At 45.7% G+C, this 17,485-nt stretch overlaps 1 protein-coding gene across 1 annotated transcript in view; it reads left to right on the top strand.

The window, feature by feature from the left end:
• CGNL1 (cingulin like 1) overlaps window positions 1-17,485 on the top strand; it is a 156,552-nt gene that overhangs the window by 123,174 nt on the left and 15,893 nt on the right. The window contains exons 10-14 of the mRNA XM_030878805.3: window positions 611-715; window positions 5,922-6,074; window positions 7,655-7,825; window positions 11,266-11,427; window positions 13,639-13,728. Coding sequence (XP_030734665.2) covers window positions 611-715; window positions 5,922-6,074; window positions 7,655-7,825; window positions 11,266-11,427; window positions 13,639-13,728 — 681 coding nt within the window. The remainder of the gene's footprint in view (window positions 1-610; window positions 716-5,921; window positions 6,075-7,654; window positions 7,826-11,265; window positions 11,428-13,638; window positions 13,729-17,485) is intronic.

Genomic DNA, 17,485 nt, shown 5'->3' with positions numbered 1-17,485 from the left:
ACACCCAAAAAGGCCATCTGGACACTACCGTTGGACCCATTCTCACTCGTGACTGTTTATTCTTTTTTTAACAGTTGGTTGACGGTTTCTGAAGTCACGCAAGTCTTAACAAACCAATTACCTGGTTTACCAGATCTCTAGAAGTGGGAGGCTGTTAGCAAGAGACACGTACTGACGGCTGTGAGAGATGGCAGCTGACGATAAAAAGGGACAGGAGAAATGTAAAGGGGAGGTGTATTCTCACAGAGCTTCCCCAGATGGTCATCCATCAGTATCACCTGAAAAGCTTTTCTAAAACTGTGTGCTTGAGTCCATTCAACACCTGTTGTTTCTGAAGCTCCAGTGCTAAGGGTGGATATTTGTATTTTCCCAAAAATCATCTCAGGTGATTGATGGGGATGTTCACCTCTGGTTAAGTATGGAGCTGCAGACAGGCACACACATCTGTACGGCTGTTGTGTCCTGTCGTGGGCCCTTGACAGGTGCACTGTGACTGCAGCCTCTGCTGGCTGTGTCTGTGGATGCCCCCTGCATGCCTTTCATGCCACCAAGTCAGCTTCCTAGGCATAGCACACATCTGAGTGTACACTGACCCCGTGTTTCCTTGTAGGGAGAAACTCGGCAATTAGAGGAGGCCCTCGTGCATGCAAGAAAAGAAGAAAAAGAAGCAGCGTCAGCCAGAAGGGCCCTGGAGAGTGAGCTGGAAGATGCTCAGGTAAACTCCGAGGGCTGTTGTCTTTAATCCCCCACAGAGGAAGTTCGAGAAGCAAACTCGGAGGGACATGTACAGATCGCCACTGGTCCTGTCCTTCCAGGCAGCTCCTTTCATAATAATAACCGTCCTGGACTTCAGACTATCTATCTAGACCAGTGGTTCTTAACTGGGGGACATTTGGCCATGTCTAGAGGTGGTTGGTTGTCACAACTGGGGAGCTCCCACTGGCGTCTAGCGGGTGGAGGCCAGGGATGCTGCTAAACCTGCTACAGTGCACAGGAGAGTCCCCACAGCAGTGAGTTACCCAAATGTCAGTAGTGCCAAGGTTGAGAGATCCTGCTCTAGACATTAAAGAGCCTGACAGCTTTCCAAAGATAAAACATGAATTGTGTGAGGAAGGCCGCCAGAATTGGTCCCCAAGGCAGTGTAGCGTCAGCTCTGCGGCAGAAGCCAATTTCCTTTCTCCTCTGGGCCAATAGACTCCTCAGAGTGCAGTCCTCCAAGATGGCTATTAAAAAGAGCAGGAGAAAGTCATTTCCTTGAAACTAGATAGCTATCTCTATTCAAAATAGGCAGGTTCCTGGAAAATTAGGTTTTCCCATTTGAAGGTTATAAAGCCTGAAGTACATTCTTTAAAAAAAAAAAAGTCTGCACGGAGGTTCTAAATAGACTTTGCACAGTGACCTCAGCGTGATCCAGGTGTGTCCCTCCTTCTACCTGCTCTGGGGTTTTAAAGAACCAGCAGCATCAAGCATCCCTCAGGCGAGCTTACGAGGAGGTAAAAGTAAACCCGGTGCTTCTGAGCAGGTAGAGGAGGCTGTTCAAGTTTTCCCTTAGGACTTGCTTGTCTGTAAGGATAGGTCGGGGAGGGGCACGTGCAAAGTGTCAGGAGATAGCTCAGGATTCATAGTTAAAAATGCCTAATTGCAGCTTTCCTTTCATATACAGCTTCAACTCCTTGGGGCTAGAGGAGGGGAACCTGCTTGCACTAGGGTTCACTCAGGTCAGCCGCGACTCAGGAGCTCTCACCCCCGAATCTGCACCTTCTCTCTTGCTTTGGACAGAGACCTTGTTTTTGCATGCAGTAAAGCCCTGTCTTTTCCTCATTTTGGTGTCTGACTGTCCTTGCTTTGCATTTCTTTTTCTTTTTCTTTAAATCTAGGTCTTTGTTATTAACTCTTGTTTGGTTGATTTTGTGTGGATGGCAGTTTCACTGTGCTGCTGTTTAAGGCTTGTGATGGCTACAGCGCAGCAGCCAAAGTGCAGGGTTTAAATCTCTGAGCTAGTTGGGCACAGAAAGAGAGGAAAAACATTTGTACTCTTCAGGGGCAAAAGCGTGCGCCTTTGTGTCACGTCCACACCAGGCACTGGGTGCAGCTATTACAAGCTCTGTCTTTATCATCTTTTGGTCAAACCAGAAAGTTTCACACAGAAGGAAGTGGTTCAGCAGCTGTGAATCTGCAACTCAAAGCTAATTCAGCGGAGACAACAGATGATGGCCTCAAGGTCTAAAGATCTTAATGTAATCGCCACCCACCCCCCATCTCTGGCTCACCATCCTTGCCTTGGAAATTATCCCTGACCTGTTACTTTTTGTTCAGGCCTGTTTTCCCAGCGGTGCTGAGATGGGGAGGGTGCTTCGTGCAGTGCGTGGCTGTGCTAGCCACTGGCAACATAATCCAGCAAGAATTTTAAGAGGCTCCAACAGTCTCACCATCATTATCTCAATTATCTGGTCTCAAAAGCAGTGCTATGAGGGACTTCCCTGGCGGTCCAGTGGTTAAGACTTCGCCTTCCAATGCAGGGAGTGTGGGTTTGATCCCCGTTCGGGGAGCTAAGATCCCACATGCCTTGCAGTCAAAAAACCAAAACATAGAACAGAAGCAGTGTTGCAACACATTCAATAAAGACTTTAAAAATGGTTCACATCAAAAAAAAATCTTCAAACAAAAAACAAAAAAAGTCGTGCTGTGAAAAGTGCACCATCACTCAAAAATACTTTGCTTTTTCTCAGTTTGGGAACCAGGCGGTCATTCCTTTAGTTCGATAACTTTTTCTGCATGCTTCTCCCAAAGCTGGCAACCGAAGGGAGCTTAACCCTTAGAGTAAGAGGAGAGAGTAGCCGGGTTTTTTTCCCCCTCACATAAGCATTTTACATTTCAAAATCTTTGTGCCTTTAGCAATCTGTTGCATCTTCGTGGATGATAAATGTATTTCTTTACATAGTGGCTGAAGACCATGTGAACTTAGGTCTGATTTATTATGACTCAGACAGAGACAGAGGTTCTTAAAGGGGATGCCGTTCTTGGTTTGCTTCAGCCCTACCACTTGGTTGAGGATTGTGCGCCGCTGTGTAGATCTACTTGAACTGCATTCATGGCAAAGACATCTCTGATTCCCTTGAGAACTGGCTTCTGCAGATGGGGAAGCCATAGTTCTTTCCTTCAGGGAGGGATAATGATATATTCCTCTGTATGCCTGCACCTCCCACCCTGTGTATTGAGGCGAGAGAAGAAGAAAGCCCCCATGCTTGTGTGGCACGGGCTCTGAGGAGACTGACTTCCTTCTGATCAAACCTCTCATTCCTTTCAGCACTTTGGCTCACCTGCCACTTGGTTATCGTTAATACCGGGACCTTGCTCAACCATATAGTGAAAGGCTTTGCATCCACTGAGATAATGGTCCCCAAGCTCAAGGGCACTCACTATACGTCCACCAACCTTGTGTTTTGGACTTTCCGACCTGATACATTTTCCTCAGATTTTTGTCCCAGTGTTAGTCAATGGCCTTGTCTGGCTGGTCTTGGAAATACGGTCACTGTAGCTATAGAGCATTTCACACCTAACTCCTAAATGCAAAGTTGCCAAGTTGGCTGCTTTTCCTGTGAATTTGGGACATACTTTCTCAGCGTGGACATATTGGAACATATTTCTTGAATCACTGAAGAGGCAGAGCATTATTTAAATAGCATTTCTAAACTTTAGAGTATGTTAGAATTATCTGAGGAACTTTCAGATGCAAATGTGTGGGCTCCACTCTAAGAAAAATTGTGATTCCATTAGAACAGGCTAGATTTTGCATTTTATGTAAGCAGTCCACCACCCTTGCCCGGTGATTCTGGTATAAGAAATCTTTAGATCACTTTTGGGGATAGGTGTTAATTCTCAACCACTGAGTTTTTATCATATGCCTAAGAGTGAATCTGGACTGTGAGGCATACTGAGATAGAAAATCTATTTCTTGCCTTTACAGATCTTACTACCCTGCAGTAGAGGCAAGCATGCAAGAAATGTTTTAAAAATAATTTAGCAAAATTACTATTCTAGGCAAATGTGTATGTTGGGACAGGGGGTGTTGGCCAGGCCCCAGGCTCAGAGTGGAGGAGTCTGGGGTGTCTCCAGTGACACAGGAGAGCAGAGCCAGTGTGGAGGGGTGGTAGGGGAGCCCTCCCCGAGCCAAGGGTGAAACAGAAGTGCACTCACCACGTGGAGGTTGAATGGAGCCGAGGCTGGCTTGTCTGCTGGGCTGGGGCCCCTGGGATTGGGATCCAGAAGGAAGAAAAAGAGAGGCTGGGGGATCTGCAGGGGCAGGGGTTGAGCTGGATCCTGGCGGTTCTATGGGAAGGTGTTGATGTCCTTCTGTATTTGTTTTTGTTCAAGAATTGACATTTTGAGATACATGTTCCTGAGAGCTTTCTCCCACATGAAGGAACCAACCATACCTTGCTTACCTTACCCTGTGTGCTGCTTTTTGCCCCCAACACCACTAAATCAACCACAGACACAAGTCCCAGGGGTTGACCCTCCCTCTGGTGTGTGTCCGGCTGGACCATGGTGAGACTCACTCCTGCTAATTGCCCCCCACTGAACTCCCGATTACCTTTCTTTAACCACCCTCTTTCCCCAGCTGCTTTTGTTGACATTGGTTCCCTGCAGCAATCAACTTCAGCAGCCCGGCTCTGCTGGCTGTTTCTTTGAGCGCAGCCCTCCACAGGTGGCTTTTTGGCCCCAGGCCATGTGGCTGGCCAGCAGAGCTGTTCCAAAGCTTTGCAAATCAGGAGTGCCTGAAGTGCTTTGTGAGTGTTTTCAAAACGCCTGAGTTGCTGCACGTGACAGCAGCTTGTAAACTGTTAAGCACTGTACAAATACAACCATTGTCCTTATACAGCCTCTGCAGGGACACAAGACTGAGTAGGTCCTAAGCAGTACTTGTACTAACCCACATTCAGCCCTCAGTGCCTGATAACATTTTTCTTATGATCTAGCTCCTGTTTGGGTCATGCTCCCCCATTCTGAGCTGTGCCCCTTCATGATATCCTTATGCCAAAGGCCTTAACACTCAGCTGTTTAAAGAAGCCACTATAATCTTCCAAAGATATTTTAGGATTTTCTTTTTAGAGTTGCATGATTTTTACGTAAAGGACATCAGTCTGTATAATGTTGTGAGATGAGAGCCTCAGAGGAACCCAGGGGAAACATCGCACCCAAGATGGTACATTTTTTAAGAAGTATTAGTATTTGGTGCTGATTCACTAAATAACCACTCGTTTGTGCTTTTCCTGACTAGTGTCTCTCCCGTTTAATACCTTCTGTCCATCAGGTTCATCAGCTTGTGGATTGCCAAATTCCTTTCCTTCTATGTGTGAGTCCAACCCATGGATTCTGTTGATTATAACTCCCCCTACCCAAGTGGACTCTTGGCCCATGGGATAATGTTCTTTTTTCTTACAGATTCATTTTTAGCTATTTTAATTGTGAGAATCATCTGCACAGCAGAGAAAATGCTCGAACATTAGGTGCAGTGCTATCTATCACAGGATGTCAATTGCCACATGGGTTTAAGTTTGTCTAATGTATAACTTTACCTCAGTTTTCAAGCATGAGTTCTGTCAGGTTTTTGGACACTATCCTGAATCACCACCTGCAGCAGCCTTGGCCGTTTTCTGTATTTCTGTAATGCGTCCTTCGTCTGCCCTTCATTCCTGCGTATGTCTCTGGTTAAATCAACTTTGCGTCTTGGTCCCTGGATTGCAGAGCCGACAATGTCCTTGGGTCTCTGTGATGGCTTTATTTTGATCCTTTTTGTTATCACTGATGTAGCAGGTCTGATTGCTTTGTGGTGTGGCTGTGAAACTCCCTCTGCCACCTGTTTCTGTGGCTGACCTGGTAGGTAGGTGATAGCACTGTCCTTTCCCTGCCATCTGCAGAGAAATCTGAGTCAGGCCACCCAGGAGCAGAGGCAGTTGTCTGAGAAGCTAAAAGACGAGACGAAGCAGAAGGAGCAGTTAAGGAGACTGAAGGGTGAAATGGAGAACGAGCGATGGCACCTTGACAAGACCATCGAGAAACTGCAGAAGGAGGTGAGGGGTAGGAAGAGGGGAGGGAGAGGAGGAGGGAGAGGGCGTGTGACCCAGCCCCCCCCCCCCCCCCGTAAGGGCCTGATAGAGCTGAGGAGACCTGCAGTGTGTCTCAGCACACATGTGTCAGGGATTTGCAGCTCCCGGGAAGCAGCTCTTCGGACTTGTTGATAATCCCAGTCACAGGGGAACTGGTTTAGGAAATGCCCTCTGGATCCTGGGCCCAGCTCCTCTCAACAGCTGCCCGAAGAAGCCTGGCACGCCACTGCAGACTTCACAGATGTTACCTGAATCAAAACCTCTGTCTTTGTGCGTCATCTGTGTACTTGCACGTGTCTTTCTCGTGCAGGAGTATGAAAGGCAGTTTTGAAGCCCAGTAGTTGCTGCTCCTCTGCCCTAAAACACCCAGAAGGGCAAAGGCACAGAGCTGATGGAGCCACCCTGAGTAGCTGCCATTGTTTTGACACCTACTGTGTGCCAGTCATTTACCAGCTATTTTTCTGTTTTACATCCTTATTGGAGTATAACTGCTCTACAATGGCGTGTCAGTTTCTGCTTTATAACAAAGTGAGTCAGTTATACATACACATATGTTCCCATATCTCTTCCCTCTTGCATCTCCCTCCCTCCCACCCTCCCTATCCCACCCCTCTAGGTGGTCACAGAGCACTGAGCTGATCTCCCTGTGCTATGAGGCTGCTTCCCACTAGCTATCTGTTTTACGTTTGGTAGTGTATATATGTCCATGCCTCTCTCTCACTTCGTCCCAGCTTACCCTTCCCCCTCCCCATATCCTCAAGTCCATTCTCTAGTAGGTCTGTGTCTTTATTCCTGTCCTGCCCCTAGGTTCTTCATGACATTTTTTCCCTTAAATTCCATATATATGTGTTAGCATACGGTATTTGTCTTTCTCTTTCTGACATACTTCACTCTGTATGACAGACTCTAGGTCCATCCGCCTCACTACAAATAACTCAATTTCATTTCTTTTTATGGCTGAGTAATATTCCATTGTATATATGTGCCACATCTTCTTTATCCATTCATCTGATGATGGACACTTAGGTTGCTTCCATCTGCTGGCTAGTGTAAATAGAGCTGCAGTGAACATCGTGGTACGTGACTCTTTTTGAATTATGGTTTTCTCAGGGTATATGCCCAGCAGTGTGATTGCTACCAGCTATTTTGTATCTAACTAGAATTCCGTCTCTATGTATCGTTTTAATCTTGACAACAGCCCTGCAAGGTAAAGATTATGGTTTCAGTATATTTAAGGAGTACACTGCAGAGGCCCAGAGAGAGTAGGTAATGCCCCAGCCATGTAGCTGGTAAGTGGCAGAGCGAGGATGTGACCCAAGACCGTGGATCTAGCTCCAGAGGATGTGCTTGTTCACACCTCCATGCTGCTTCCAAGTTAGAGGAGACTAATCCTGGGCAGATCACGACCAGGTGCTTTGCAGTCTTTGGGGTGGGGTGCTCCAGAAGAAAGCAGAGGAGACGTGTTGAGCTGGGACGCACACCTAGCTCCCTGGCCCCAGATGGAGCATTACAGGGTGGGCTCTCACCCATGTCACTTCTTCCAGATGGCTGACATTGTTGAGGTGTCCCGCGCATCAACGCTGGAGCTCCAGAACCAGCTGGATGAATACAAGGAGAAAAATCGCAGGGAACTTGCAGAAATGCAAAGGCAGTTGAAGGAGAAAACTCTAGAGGCAGAGAAGTCCCGTCTGACTGCCGTGAAAATGCAGGATGAGGTAATGCCTGGCCAGAGCAGTTCCCGGTTTACCCGTGTTCAGAATATCCTTCGAGACTGCTTTGAAACTCTTCTAGGAGAGGCTTGGGGTAGATCCTTAAGACAGCGTGTGTGCTTGCTTCTCGGGATGGTTACTTTGGGGCAGATGGCATTCCAAGACACAGAGGACCCAGGGCCTCTGAGGTTACGTGGACACAGCTTTAGTTGGACCATTTTAGTGATTAATCCAAGATCTGCCTAAAAAGCTTAGCTGCCGTTGGTGGAGCACCAGTAGTGTGTCCAGCTGTGTCTAAGTGATTTATATGTATCATTGTTTTCATTTAATCTTAGAACAGGGATTATAATAACTAATTTTTCTTTTTTTTGCCATTCGTTTAAAATTATACATATAGAGACTTTCATTGCCGTGGGAGTGGTGGGTAAGAGTTTCAGAACAACAATAATGGGGACAAACAGAAATCTTCAGGAATTTATGAGTAGTGAAATTATTAAAACATATTCTTGGTTTTATATTTAAGAATAATAGGGCAGAGTAACCCAAATGTTAGCTTCCTTCAGTCTGGACTTCTGAAGAACTGGGTGTAATAAAGGGAATGTTTTTGATTATTTTAATGGAAAGCTGAAGGCTGTAAAATGCAAGTACAGTGTAAGCTGATTTCTGCTCTGTCTCTTGCCAGCTGCATGACATTGAGCAAGTTACCCCAATTTTCTGAGCATCTGTTTCTCCCTCTTTAAAAGTATACAAAATAATAATGATTTAGTCATTAAATGAGGTAACATGTGAGACTATATGACAGAGGGTCTATATATCCTGGACACTGATATTAGTTTTTTGTTTTTTTAATTCTAAAGCTTGCTTTTTTTTTTCATAAGCAGTGCCAAGAGCACTAAGATTCCACAGGAAAACACATTTTTCTTCAGAAAACAAACTTTTATTATCTTTGATGATCAAAGGAAGGTCGCCCATGAGTCAGCGCTGAAACTGTGTGAAAGAACAATGGATATTTATTACAGGCTTCTAGAATACTTCTGAAAGGACCCTGGTAACAGGTCCCCTCTGGTTTAGGGTCTTAGGATACAGGACTCCTAGTAAGAACTGAAACTAGCCTATCGACAGCACAGTTCTCTGGCCCTGAAGAAGAATCATTTCTACAGCAATTGGGTGGGAGGATTCTGATACTTGCCAGAATGCAAACGAACACCTGGTATCCTGTTTTGATTTCAGAAAATCAGTGTCACGGTGACCCCTGTAAAGTGCTTTCCCTTGGTTTTTGTGTAATTATTACTCTGCTAGAATCTTCGGGTAGGAAGGAACCTTAGAGACCCTCTAGTTAGATAAGGAAACTGAGATCCAGAGAGATTAGTTAAGGCCAGATAGAGACCAGTGTTGTTTGTAAAAGGGCAGTAATTCCAAAAAGGATTCCTGATGATGAAAACAGAGACAGCACTTCCTAGATTTTTCTCAGCGGTCTAGCCCTGTGAGGCACTGTTTCCATTTGCATGGCAGAAACAGACACCGCATCAATCTAGAAGGAAACTGCAGTCAGACACCACCCTAAGTCAGGATGGTGAAGTCATGGAGTCGTTTAAAACAAAAATGAATTAATAAGCCAAGGTCACTTGGGATCCTTGAGAAACTCAAGCTCAACTCTGTTCACCACCCTCCACCACATTTTGGTTGAGCTGAGTTAAAGCTCTCAGTAAATAAAAATGCTGCAAGGGTCCATCCACCCTAAGTGCTGTAGTACTGCCTCCTTTGCTTTGAGAGAAATAGGCATTTTACCTATTCTGCCTTTGGCATAGAGCTAGAAAAGTTCTGATGAAGGTCATCGTTAGAGAATTAAGACTTAGAGTTCACTGTTCAGTTTATTTTCTAAATCCCACTTAGCAAAGAGCAGCTTCAACTACTTAAAGGTAGCACTAGTAGGTTCAGAAGTTATTTACTAACTCATGATTCCAGATGCTGTACTATTCTCTTGTGCAGATCCTTAATGAATACTCTTGGTATGATAGAGCCCTCGATAGATGTTAGGAGGGATCTACTGGGCGTCGGAAGGTAGGAATGTGCTGGGCATTGGGGAAGGAAGGGTGAGCTGTACCATTACCTGTCAGTCTTTCTGACTCTATAACCCATGTTCTTTTGGGGGTATTACCTCATTTGAGTCTCACGACAGCTTTGTAAGGTAGGTTTTATATTTATCCCAATATTGCAAATCAGGAAACTGAAGCACAGAGAATTTTTTTTTAAAGACTTTTTTTTGGAGAGATTTTTTTTCACGCTCTGGAGTACCTCTGTATCCAAAGAATGTCTCGTCATCCTTTTTCCATGGGATGGTTTTCACTTTGTGCTTTCACTCAGTCACCACCAAAACCAGACTAGGGTCTTTATCTGGAGATGTCTTCTTTAAGACTGCTGTTTTCATAGAAATTTCAGGTGTTCCTATCAGCCTCCAGGAGAGGAACACAGTTCCTAGTCTTCCCTCTGGGCTTCCTAAAGTAGCCTAACCTATTGGGTCCCCAAAAAGAGTATCTTTGAGACTTCCCCAACTTTTCCATGAAGATCACCCCCAAAGGCTGGTACTCTTTCATGAAGTTTGCCACTTGCTATCATATACTCCCTGAAGGAAATTAACCCTTGGTGTATTCAATTCCTATGACTGTGCTTTCACCTGCTACCCTATACCACCTCCAGGAGGGAAGGAAGTTGAGAACCAAGCAGACAGCCTCAGGCTTCACCGAATCAGTCCACAGAGATGTTTAAGGAGTACCTTCTGTGTGCTGAGTTGCCTAGTTCCCTTGGGGAGATTCCAGAGGAGTGGAAAACACAGACAACCCCTTGCGAATCAAAGCTGTCGGTTGCACTTTCTTCAAACTATTAGTTCAGTGCCACCTTGTGGAGGAACAAAACACTGTAAAATTTGACAACATAACATATTCTTCTGGAGAGTAGTGGTTTTCACTTAATTTACATGTTTATATTAATAGATTTTGTGCCTGCAGGTTGCTTTGGGGTCATGATTTTAGCTTTTATCTTCCCCCAGCTTTAAACCTCTGTTGAGAGGAGGCTGATACGGGTGGGTGATAGATTACACTCTGGGAGGCTCTTACTTAGTTCAAGGGCTTTCGGGTATCTTCAGCCATGACCTACAACAATATTTGCTTGTACTACTCTGATACTTTTTTCTGTTGTATTTAACGCTGGCCAGTATCTACTGAATTGAATTTATAACCCAATGGGTTGCTCTCTGTAGCTGGAAAAGCGACTTCTTTTTACAGAAGAGGAAACTGAGGCCCAGACGAAGGTGGCGCTTGCTCACGGGCTTCTGAACCCCAGTGGAGTGTGGGGGCCGCCCAATCCTCTTCAGGGTCAGCCTGCACGTTGACGAGATCTCTGTGCTCCTGACTTGCCGGGATAAGCACCCTAGCCCCTCTTCATTCCAGACGCGTCTGTTGGAGGAAGAGTTACGGGACTACCAGAGAGCTCAGGAGGAAGCGCTCACGAAAAGGCAGCTTCTGGAGCAGACGCTTAAGGACCTGGAGTACGAGCTGGAAGCCAAGAGTCACCTCAAGGATGACCGAAGCCGACTCCTCAAGCAGTTGGAGGTTTGTGGGCGGCGCGGGTGTGGGACTCGAGGGAAGCAGACTTTCCGCTCACGCCTCAACCTTTGGGCAGTCTTTGGCTTTTTTTCTCTTGAACAGCAAGACAGTAAAGTCATTTCTTGATTTGAGGAAGAAGCTAGTAGTTTGTAGACTCATAAGACGTCAGAGCTGGAAGGAATGATGGAAATAGACAGTGCTCAAGGCCAGGGAGAGAGAGCTGGAATTTAAAATCAGTGGAATTCCTGATTCAACTTCACAAATCAATAGAAATAACTTTTAAAACCTCCAGGGGACTTAGTAGCAGTTTATATCCAGGGAGTGATGTTTCAACCATTAAAGATTTTATTAGATGGGCCCTTTTAGAGGCTTAGAATTACCTGGTTAGGGCGTCATGGCCCCCCCCCCCCCCCACCGCTAGATTGCCCTGTGTTTTGCTGATGTCCTGGTTCTAATCTCATTAGGGGAGGTCATTTTAAGTCAAGCTAAGGTCAACCCAGGTAACTAGGAAGTGATTATTCTAGGACCCAAACAATCTGGTTAAACACAAGCTAAAGCCTCGTCAGGCAGTGACGTGAGAACCTTTGGCGTAATGACCCTTGGCCTGACCCCCTGAAGTCTCCTGCTGGGTTCTGTACAGTACAGATTATAAGCAAGAAGAGAGCCCTGCGAAGAGGTGCTTTTAGGCACACGTTAGGTTGCCAGAACATCTCCTTCTAGAATATTCTGACTAAAAAGAACATTTCCTTTTACTAACTCAAGGTGTAGAAGCCATGGCATAGCTAAGCTTCATTTGCCCCTGTGCTGTATTAGAGCTATTTCTCCATTAATTATAAAATGAACAGCTCTCAAGACCCCGCCCCTGTGCGGCACACCCGAGGGTGCTTCCTCCCTAAGAGGCGGCTGGCAGGACTGTCTTGTTGGGACTCATATCTTGCTTGTTCCTTTACTAACACTTAACAGATGAATTCTCAGACTCAGGAGCTCTCTCAATAAAGGCGATTGTCTGTAAACTCAGAAACCCAGGTGACTGTCGTATGTAAATGCGGTACTTGTGGCTCTTTGGTGATTCTGAGTGACACTGGCCTGGGAGGGGTCAGGAACCACTGAACAAACAAGGAGGTTTGGTGCAGGACCCAGCCGTTCTGAGTTGGTTTTGGGGACTTTGGACTCCTGGGAGAGAGCTTTCTGGGTTCTCTGTAGATTTCGCTCACAGCAGGGAAGGCATTCACAGACATTTAGTCATTCACGAGTTCTGTTTTATTTTTGGTGCATACGGAGGCGTGTCAGCCAACTTTGACAATCGCAGAGACAATATTTATGTACAGATGCTGCAGGCTCACATAGAAACTCGTACTGCTGATTGCTTTTAGTGTGTCTGGCTCATGGCTCTGACTTAATCCAGACATATGACACGTTGGCTGGTGGCAGGAGAAACACATGTACAAACCCCACAGGCTCCCAGTTCGAGGTGGGGTGGTTTGTGTTCAGAGCCTCTTTTTTTTCCCCCCCCTTTGGTACACAAAGCTACTTTGAAGTACTTTTCTCTTAATACTCAGTGATGTTAAATTAGGAAGGCTGAGGAAGATAGAAATTTCTCTTCTGTGAATATTCGGTTTAGCAGAATGGGCTGGCTGTCTTTATGTTACTCTGATGGGGATTTGGGAGTGCATGGCGCTACGTATATGAGGTTCCCTAGCAGAAAAAGGCAGATGCAAAAGGTTGTTCTAGACTCTGTTCCTGGGAGGGTCTTGGAAGCCCTGAGCAGGAGAGAGGAAGAACATTGTCCTGAGTCTAGAGTATTTAGAGGAGTGTGCCTTGGACGATATCTTGGTTTCCATTGTTTTTTAACAGATACCTGTTAAGCTTAGGTAGATATTTGTAAAATTACTGATTCATAAGGAAAAAAAAAAGGCTTGAAGGAAACATGCTAAAATATCCTCAGTGCTTGTTAGGGTTTGGGGTAAATATTGTTTTCTCCTTTTATGTACTTTCTAGATGCACAATTATATTTTACATTATAAAAGCAATAAAACCCAGTTTTAAAAAGATGTACTTTGCACAGTATGAGAAAAAGACACATCTTTCCTCCAAACTCTAATTCATGGTGTTCAGCTCTGATTTGCCCTTGGGGTTGTCCTTCCACAGCGCAGTCCTTGCTCCTAAAAACTTGGTCAGTGCAAGTTAAATAGGCTGTGTTTGTGACTTCTTTCTTAGGACAAGGTGTCTCAACTGGAGATGGAGCTGGAAGAAGAAAGAAACAACTCGGATTCGCTGTCTGAGAGGATCGCTCGGGGCAGGGAACAGGTACTGTTCTGTAGTTGAGTGGTGAGTGGATCACCCTGCATGAAAAAGGAAATGTGAGAGGTTAAACCTGAGGATTCAGCTGGAGGAGGGAGAGAAAGTCCCTGGCTGATGGAAAGGATGGAAGGTGGGGTCAGTCACTAAGAGGGAGGTGTAATATATAACATGGAGCATATAGAGTGGAAGTTTCCAGAGTGGTCATGTATAACAATGTATTAGTCACAATAGGCAAAGTGCTTTTAGAGCTGAGGCTCTAAGAATCATTAGTTTAACAAGCAATCATGAAATTTGGTAGCTACCACTGTATTAGTGCCATGGGAAGTAAATGATATGATGCAGTCTTCTCCGTTAAGAACTTTGCCCGCAGGGCTTCCCTGGTGGCGCAGTGGTTGAGAGTCCGCCTGCCGATGCAGGGGACACGGGTTCGTGCCCCGGTCCGGGAGGATCCCACATGCCGCGGAGCGGCTGGGCCCGTGAGCCATGGCCGCTGAGCCTGCGCGTCCGGAGCCTGTGCTCCACAATGGGAGAGACCACAACAGTGAGAGGCCCGCGTACCGCAAAAAAAAAAAAAAAAAGAACTTTGCCAGCAAATTAGCAATACATACACCTCTGAGGCATCCACAGTACAGTGACAGTACCTTGCAAGTGAGTGCTTTTTGCAGTTTTCAAATGACAGGAGTTTCACTTATATCTGATCCTTACAGGAACACTGGGAGGCAGCCAGGGATCGTTCACTGTCCTCACATTGTACGTAATGGAACTAATTTCCCAAACTACACTTGGGATAATCCCAAGGTTTTGAGGGTTTGTTTCCATGTTTTCATTAAAAAAAAAAAGTTCAGAGTGCCTGAGTCATATCCTGGAGATGGGGTGTCACATCACTAGAAAGTGGTAGCACCATTAGCTGGTTACCGTGTCCCCATTGCATGCCCAAACCATTTGACAGATAAAACTGTGGAAATATTATGGGACAAGGATTCAGAACATTCAGTGGTGGTTTTACAGAGAGTTTGTATTCACTAATCTCAGCCTTTTATTTACATGATACCTTCGGATACCTATAGAAACCTCTGATGGGATGTACTTTCAATGGCAACTTATTTTTACGCCCAGCTCCTGAAAATGGTGCCAGTAAAACTGTACGTTTAATAGACATTTAGAAAGCTCTTCACCTTTTGATTTGCTTTGGGCACTTTCTTAATTAAACAATGCAAACAAAACCTAAGAGCCTTGGATGGTACTGAGTATAATTTAGGAAATTATCTGTGTGAAGGATTTAAAGAAAAAGTCTGAACTACAAATTAATACAAAATTAATATGGAATCTTCCCACTTTCCTCTGCTCACCCTTCTCCTTACTCCTATGTGCCACCTTTCCCACACTTTGGGATGACCAAGAACTGGAGCTTCCAGCGCTTAGGGACAATGCCGTTCTAGGCTGGTAGCCCCTGTTCAAAGCTGAAGGTGAATCACTGGCTTCTTTTCCATCTGCCTTCGCTTCCCTATTGACAGCTTCTTTGCAAACAGGTCGGATTCTCGTGCTCCTTTGCTCCCGAGAGTGAAGGAAATTCCAAGCAGAGGCTCCATCCACCCTCCCACTGCACTTGGGTTCTGCCCACATATTTCAGTCCTGTTTATGGTGCTAGTATCATTCCTCTGGAGGGGTGGCAGCCCACCTGACCTGAGCTGCAAAAGTTTAGAGAAAGACCTTCATGGAAACCTGAAGTTCGGGTGGAGAGCCCAACCTTGACGTTTGAGACCTAATAGTTCTTAGTAAAGTCTGCATTTTCTAAGTTCTCCTGCTGGTATAGAAGCTGCTTTGTTAGGAATTCCTGCCGGCCTGGCTAAGGCGCCCCCTTACCACAGGGCTTTTCAGGATCTGCTAAGCGTTGGTGATGATGCGAGAAGTGGCCCTGAATTTGTTTTGCTAATGCTTCTTGCAACTTAGGCAAGGAGGAGTGGTGGGGAAGTATGTCATCCTATCAATAACCAGGCAGTTAAAACAGCCTTCCAGACCCGAAGCAAAACACAGACAAACTGAACCAGAGATCGTTGCCTCCCTTGAGTCTGCTGATGGCCCAACACTAAGGAGGCCCGTCACTTAGGTCTGTTTGCTTTGGGCCTCTTCTCTCTTCTCTCAACAGGATTTGTGGGTAATAGAACTGCTCTCTGTGATCTGCTCAAGGTTGAAAATATTTTCACTGAGCTGAGAACCTAAAGTAAGCCCGGGGAGGAAGTAGTAGAGGGGACGTACTTGTTCTCGGGAGAAGAATCCCTTGTCCAGCCTCCTGCACCGACCCCACGTAGCTCCAGGAAAGTCTCCACCCCTCTGAGCGCAGCCTCTAAGATCTATGCAAAGGAGGCTGTTTGTCCAGGAGATTTCTGAAGTCTTTTCTGAATTCTCACACTGAAATGCTGTGAGAAGGTCTTATAAAATTAAGTGTCTGAGTCGCCCTTTAACTCTTGTCATTCCCTCCCTGTGTCTGAGTTTATGTGCCTGAAAAGATGGGTTTCACCAATGTCTCTAGCCTTTTTGCTCTATTTGTTCTATTTTCCTCGTCACTTTTCTTTGTTCTCACTGCACTCTCTGGGGTAGGGAGGGTAAAGCCTGGTGTCTGTTAAAAGTGGAGAAATTGAGCATCGTGTTCAAACTGAGGTAGGAATTACGAAAACAATAAAACAAAACAAACCGCTGAGATGAAGTGGGGTCTCCTGATGGAGTGCTCTCTTCTGGCATGAGGTGCCTTTGGATTTTTGAGCAAGGGTAGAGAAATGGGTTTGTCAAATATACCCACCTTACAGGAAAGCATTTACTTGTCACTCAAAGTCAAGGTCAATCGGAGACTCGCTTCTTGCCTCTTAAAGTAAAGGTTCAAGAAAGGGCTCTGAGTGTAGACAGGTGGGCCTTGATTCTGAAGTTGTTTCAGTTCATTTAGGTTAACTTCTAGGGATGTACCGGCTGCCTTCCTGCCCGAATCAGAGAAATGGGAAGCTTCTAAACCTAAGACCCCTTCTCCGCCCCCTCACATGCTGCCCTGTGACACCTCCTCACGGGAAATGTCTCTTAAGGAGCAGGAAATGGTGCCTGTCTGTCCTCTCCAACCTGATTTGTAGCATCCGGTCTGGATGTGCTGCAAACTGCTCTGAAGAGGGAAGGCATGGGGAACTTTATGTTTTGGATCTTGGTCTCTTTAAATTAAAAAGTCAAAGGTTGCAGCTCTTCTCTCTACTTAATCTCTGCATGCTCACAAGCTCCCTGTCTAAATCTTTTTTTTTTTTTTGGCACCCTCTGAACATCTCCCATTCATTCTCCTAGTCTGAGTGACAGGGCTTAGGTGGGAAAACAGAGAAAGAGGTTTTCCGGTATTTTAGTGAATGGCCTACACCATTTACAGAATCTTAGATGTGGCGAGGACCTCCAGGTTCATTTCCCCAGACCTTCTGTGCAGTGGATGAGAGAGCCGAGGCCCAGAATCACCTGTGATCCAGCCAGGGTGCACGGCTGACCAAGGCAGGCACTGTGGTTGGCTTGAGGAGCAGAGGCTTCCCTAAACAATGGATAACTATCAAGAAAAAGCAGTGGGTACTAAATGCCAAGTGAAAGAGTCAGGCAGCTAAGGAGGGAAAGACCATGATAGCGAGGGTGACAGTGGGAGTTCTTAGGGGAAGGCTGGCCCGGAGCTGGCTTTGCAGAAAGGGTAAGATTTAGACAAAGTAAGGAATGGGAAGGGAATCCTAGATATGGTGGAGGGTGTGAACAG

This window comes from Globicephala melas, chromosome 2 (genome assembly GCF_963455315.2).
Source record: "Globicephala melas chromosome 2, mGloMel1.2, whole genome shotgun sequence".
NCBI lineage: Eukaryota > Metazoa > Chordata > Mammalia > Artiodactyla > Delphinidae > Globicephala > Globicephala melas.
The sequence above is the reverse complement of the archived record's forward strand: the minus strand, read 5'-3'. Positions and strand labels throughout refer to the sequence as shown.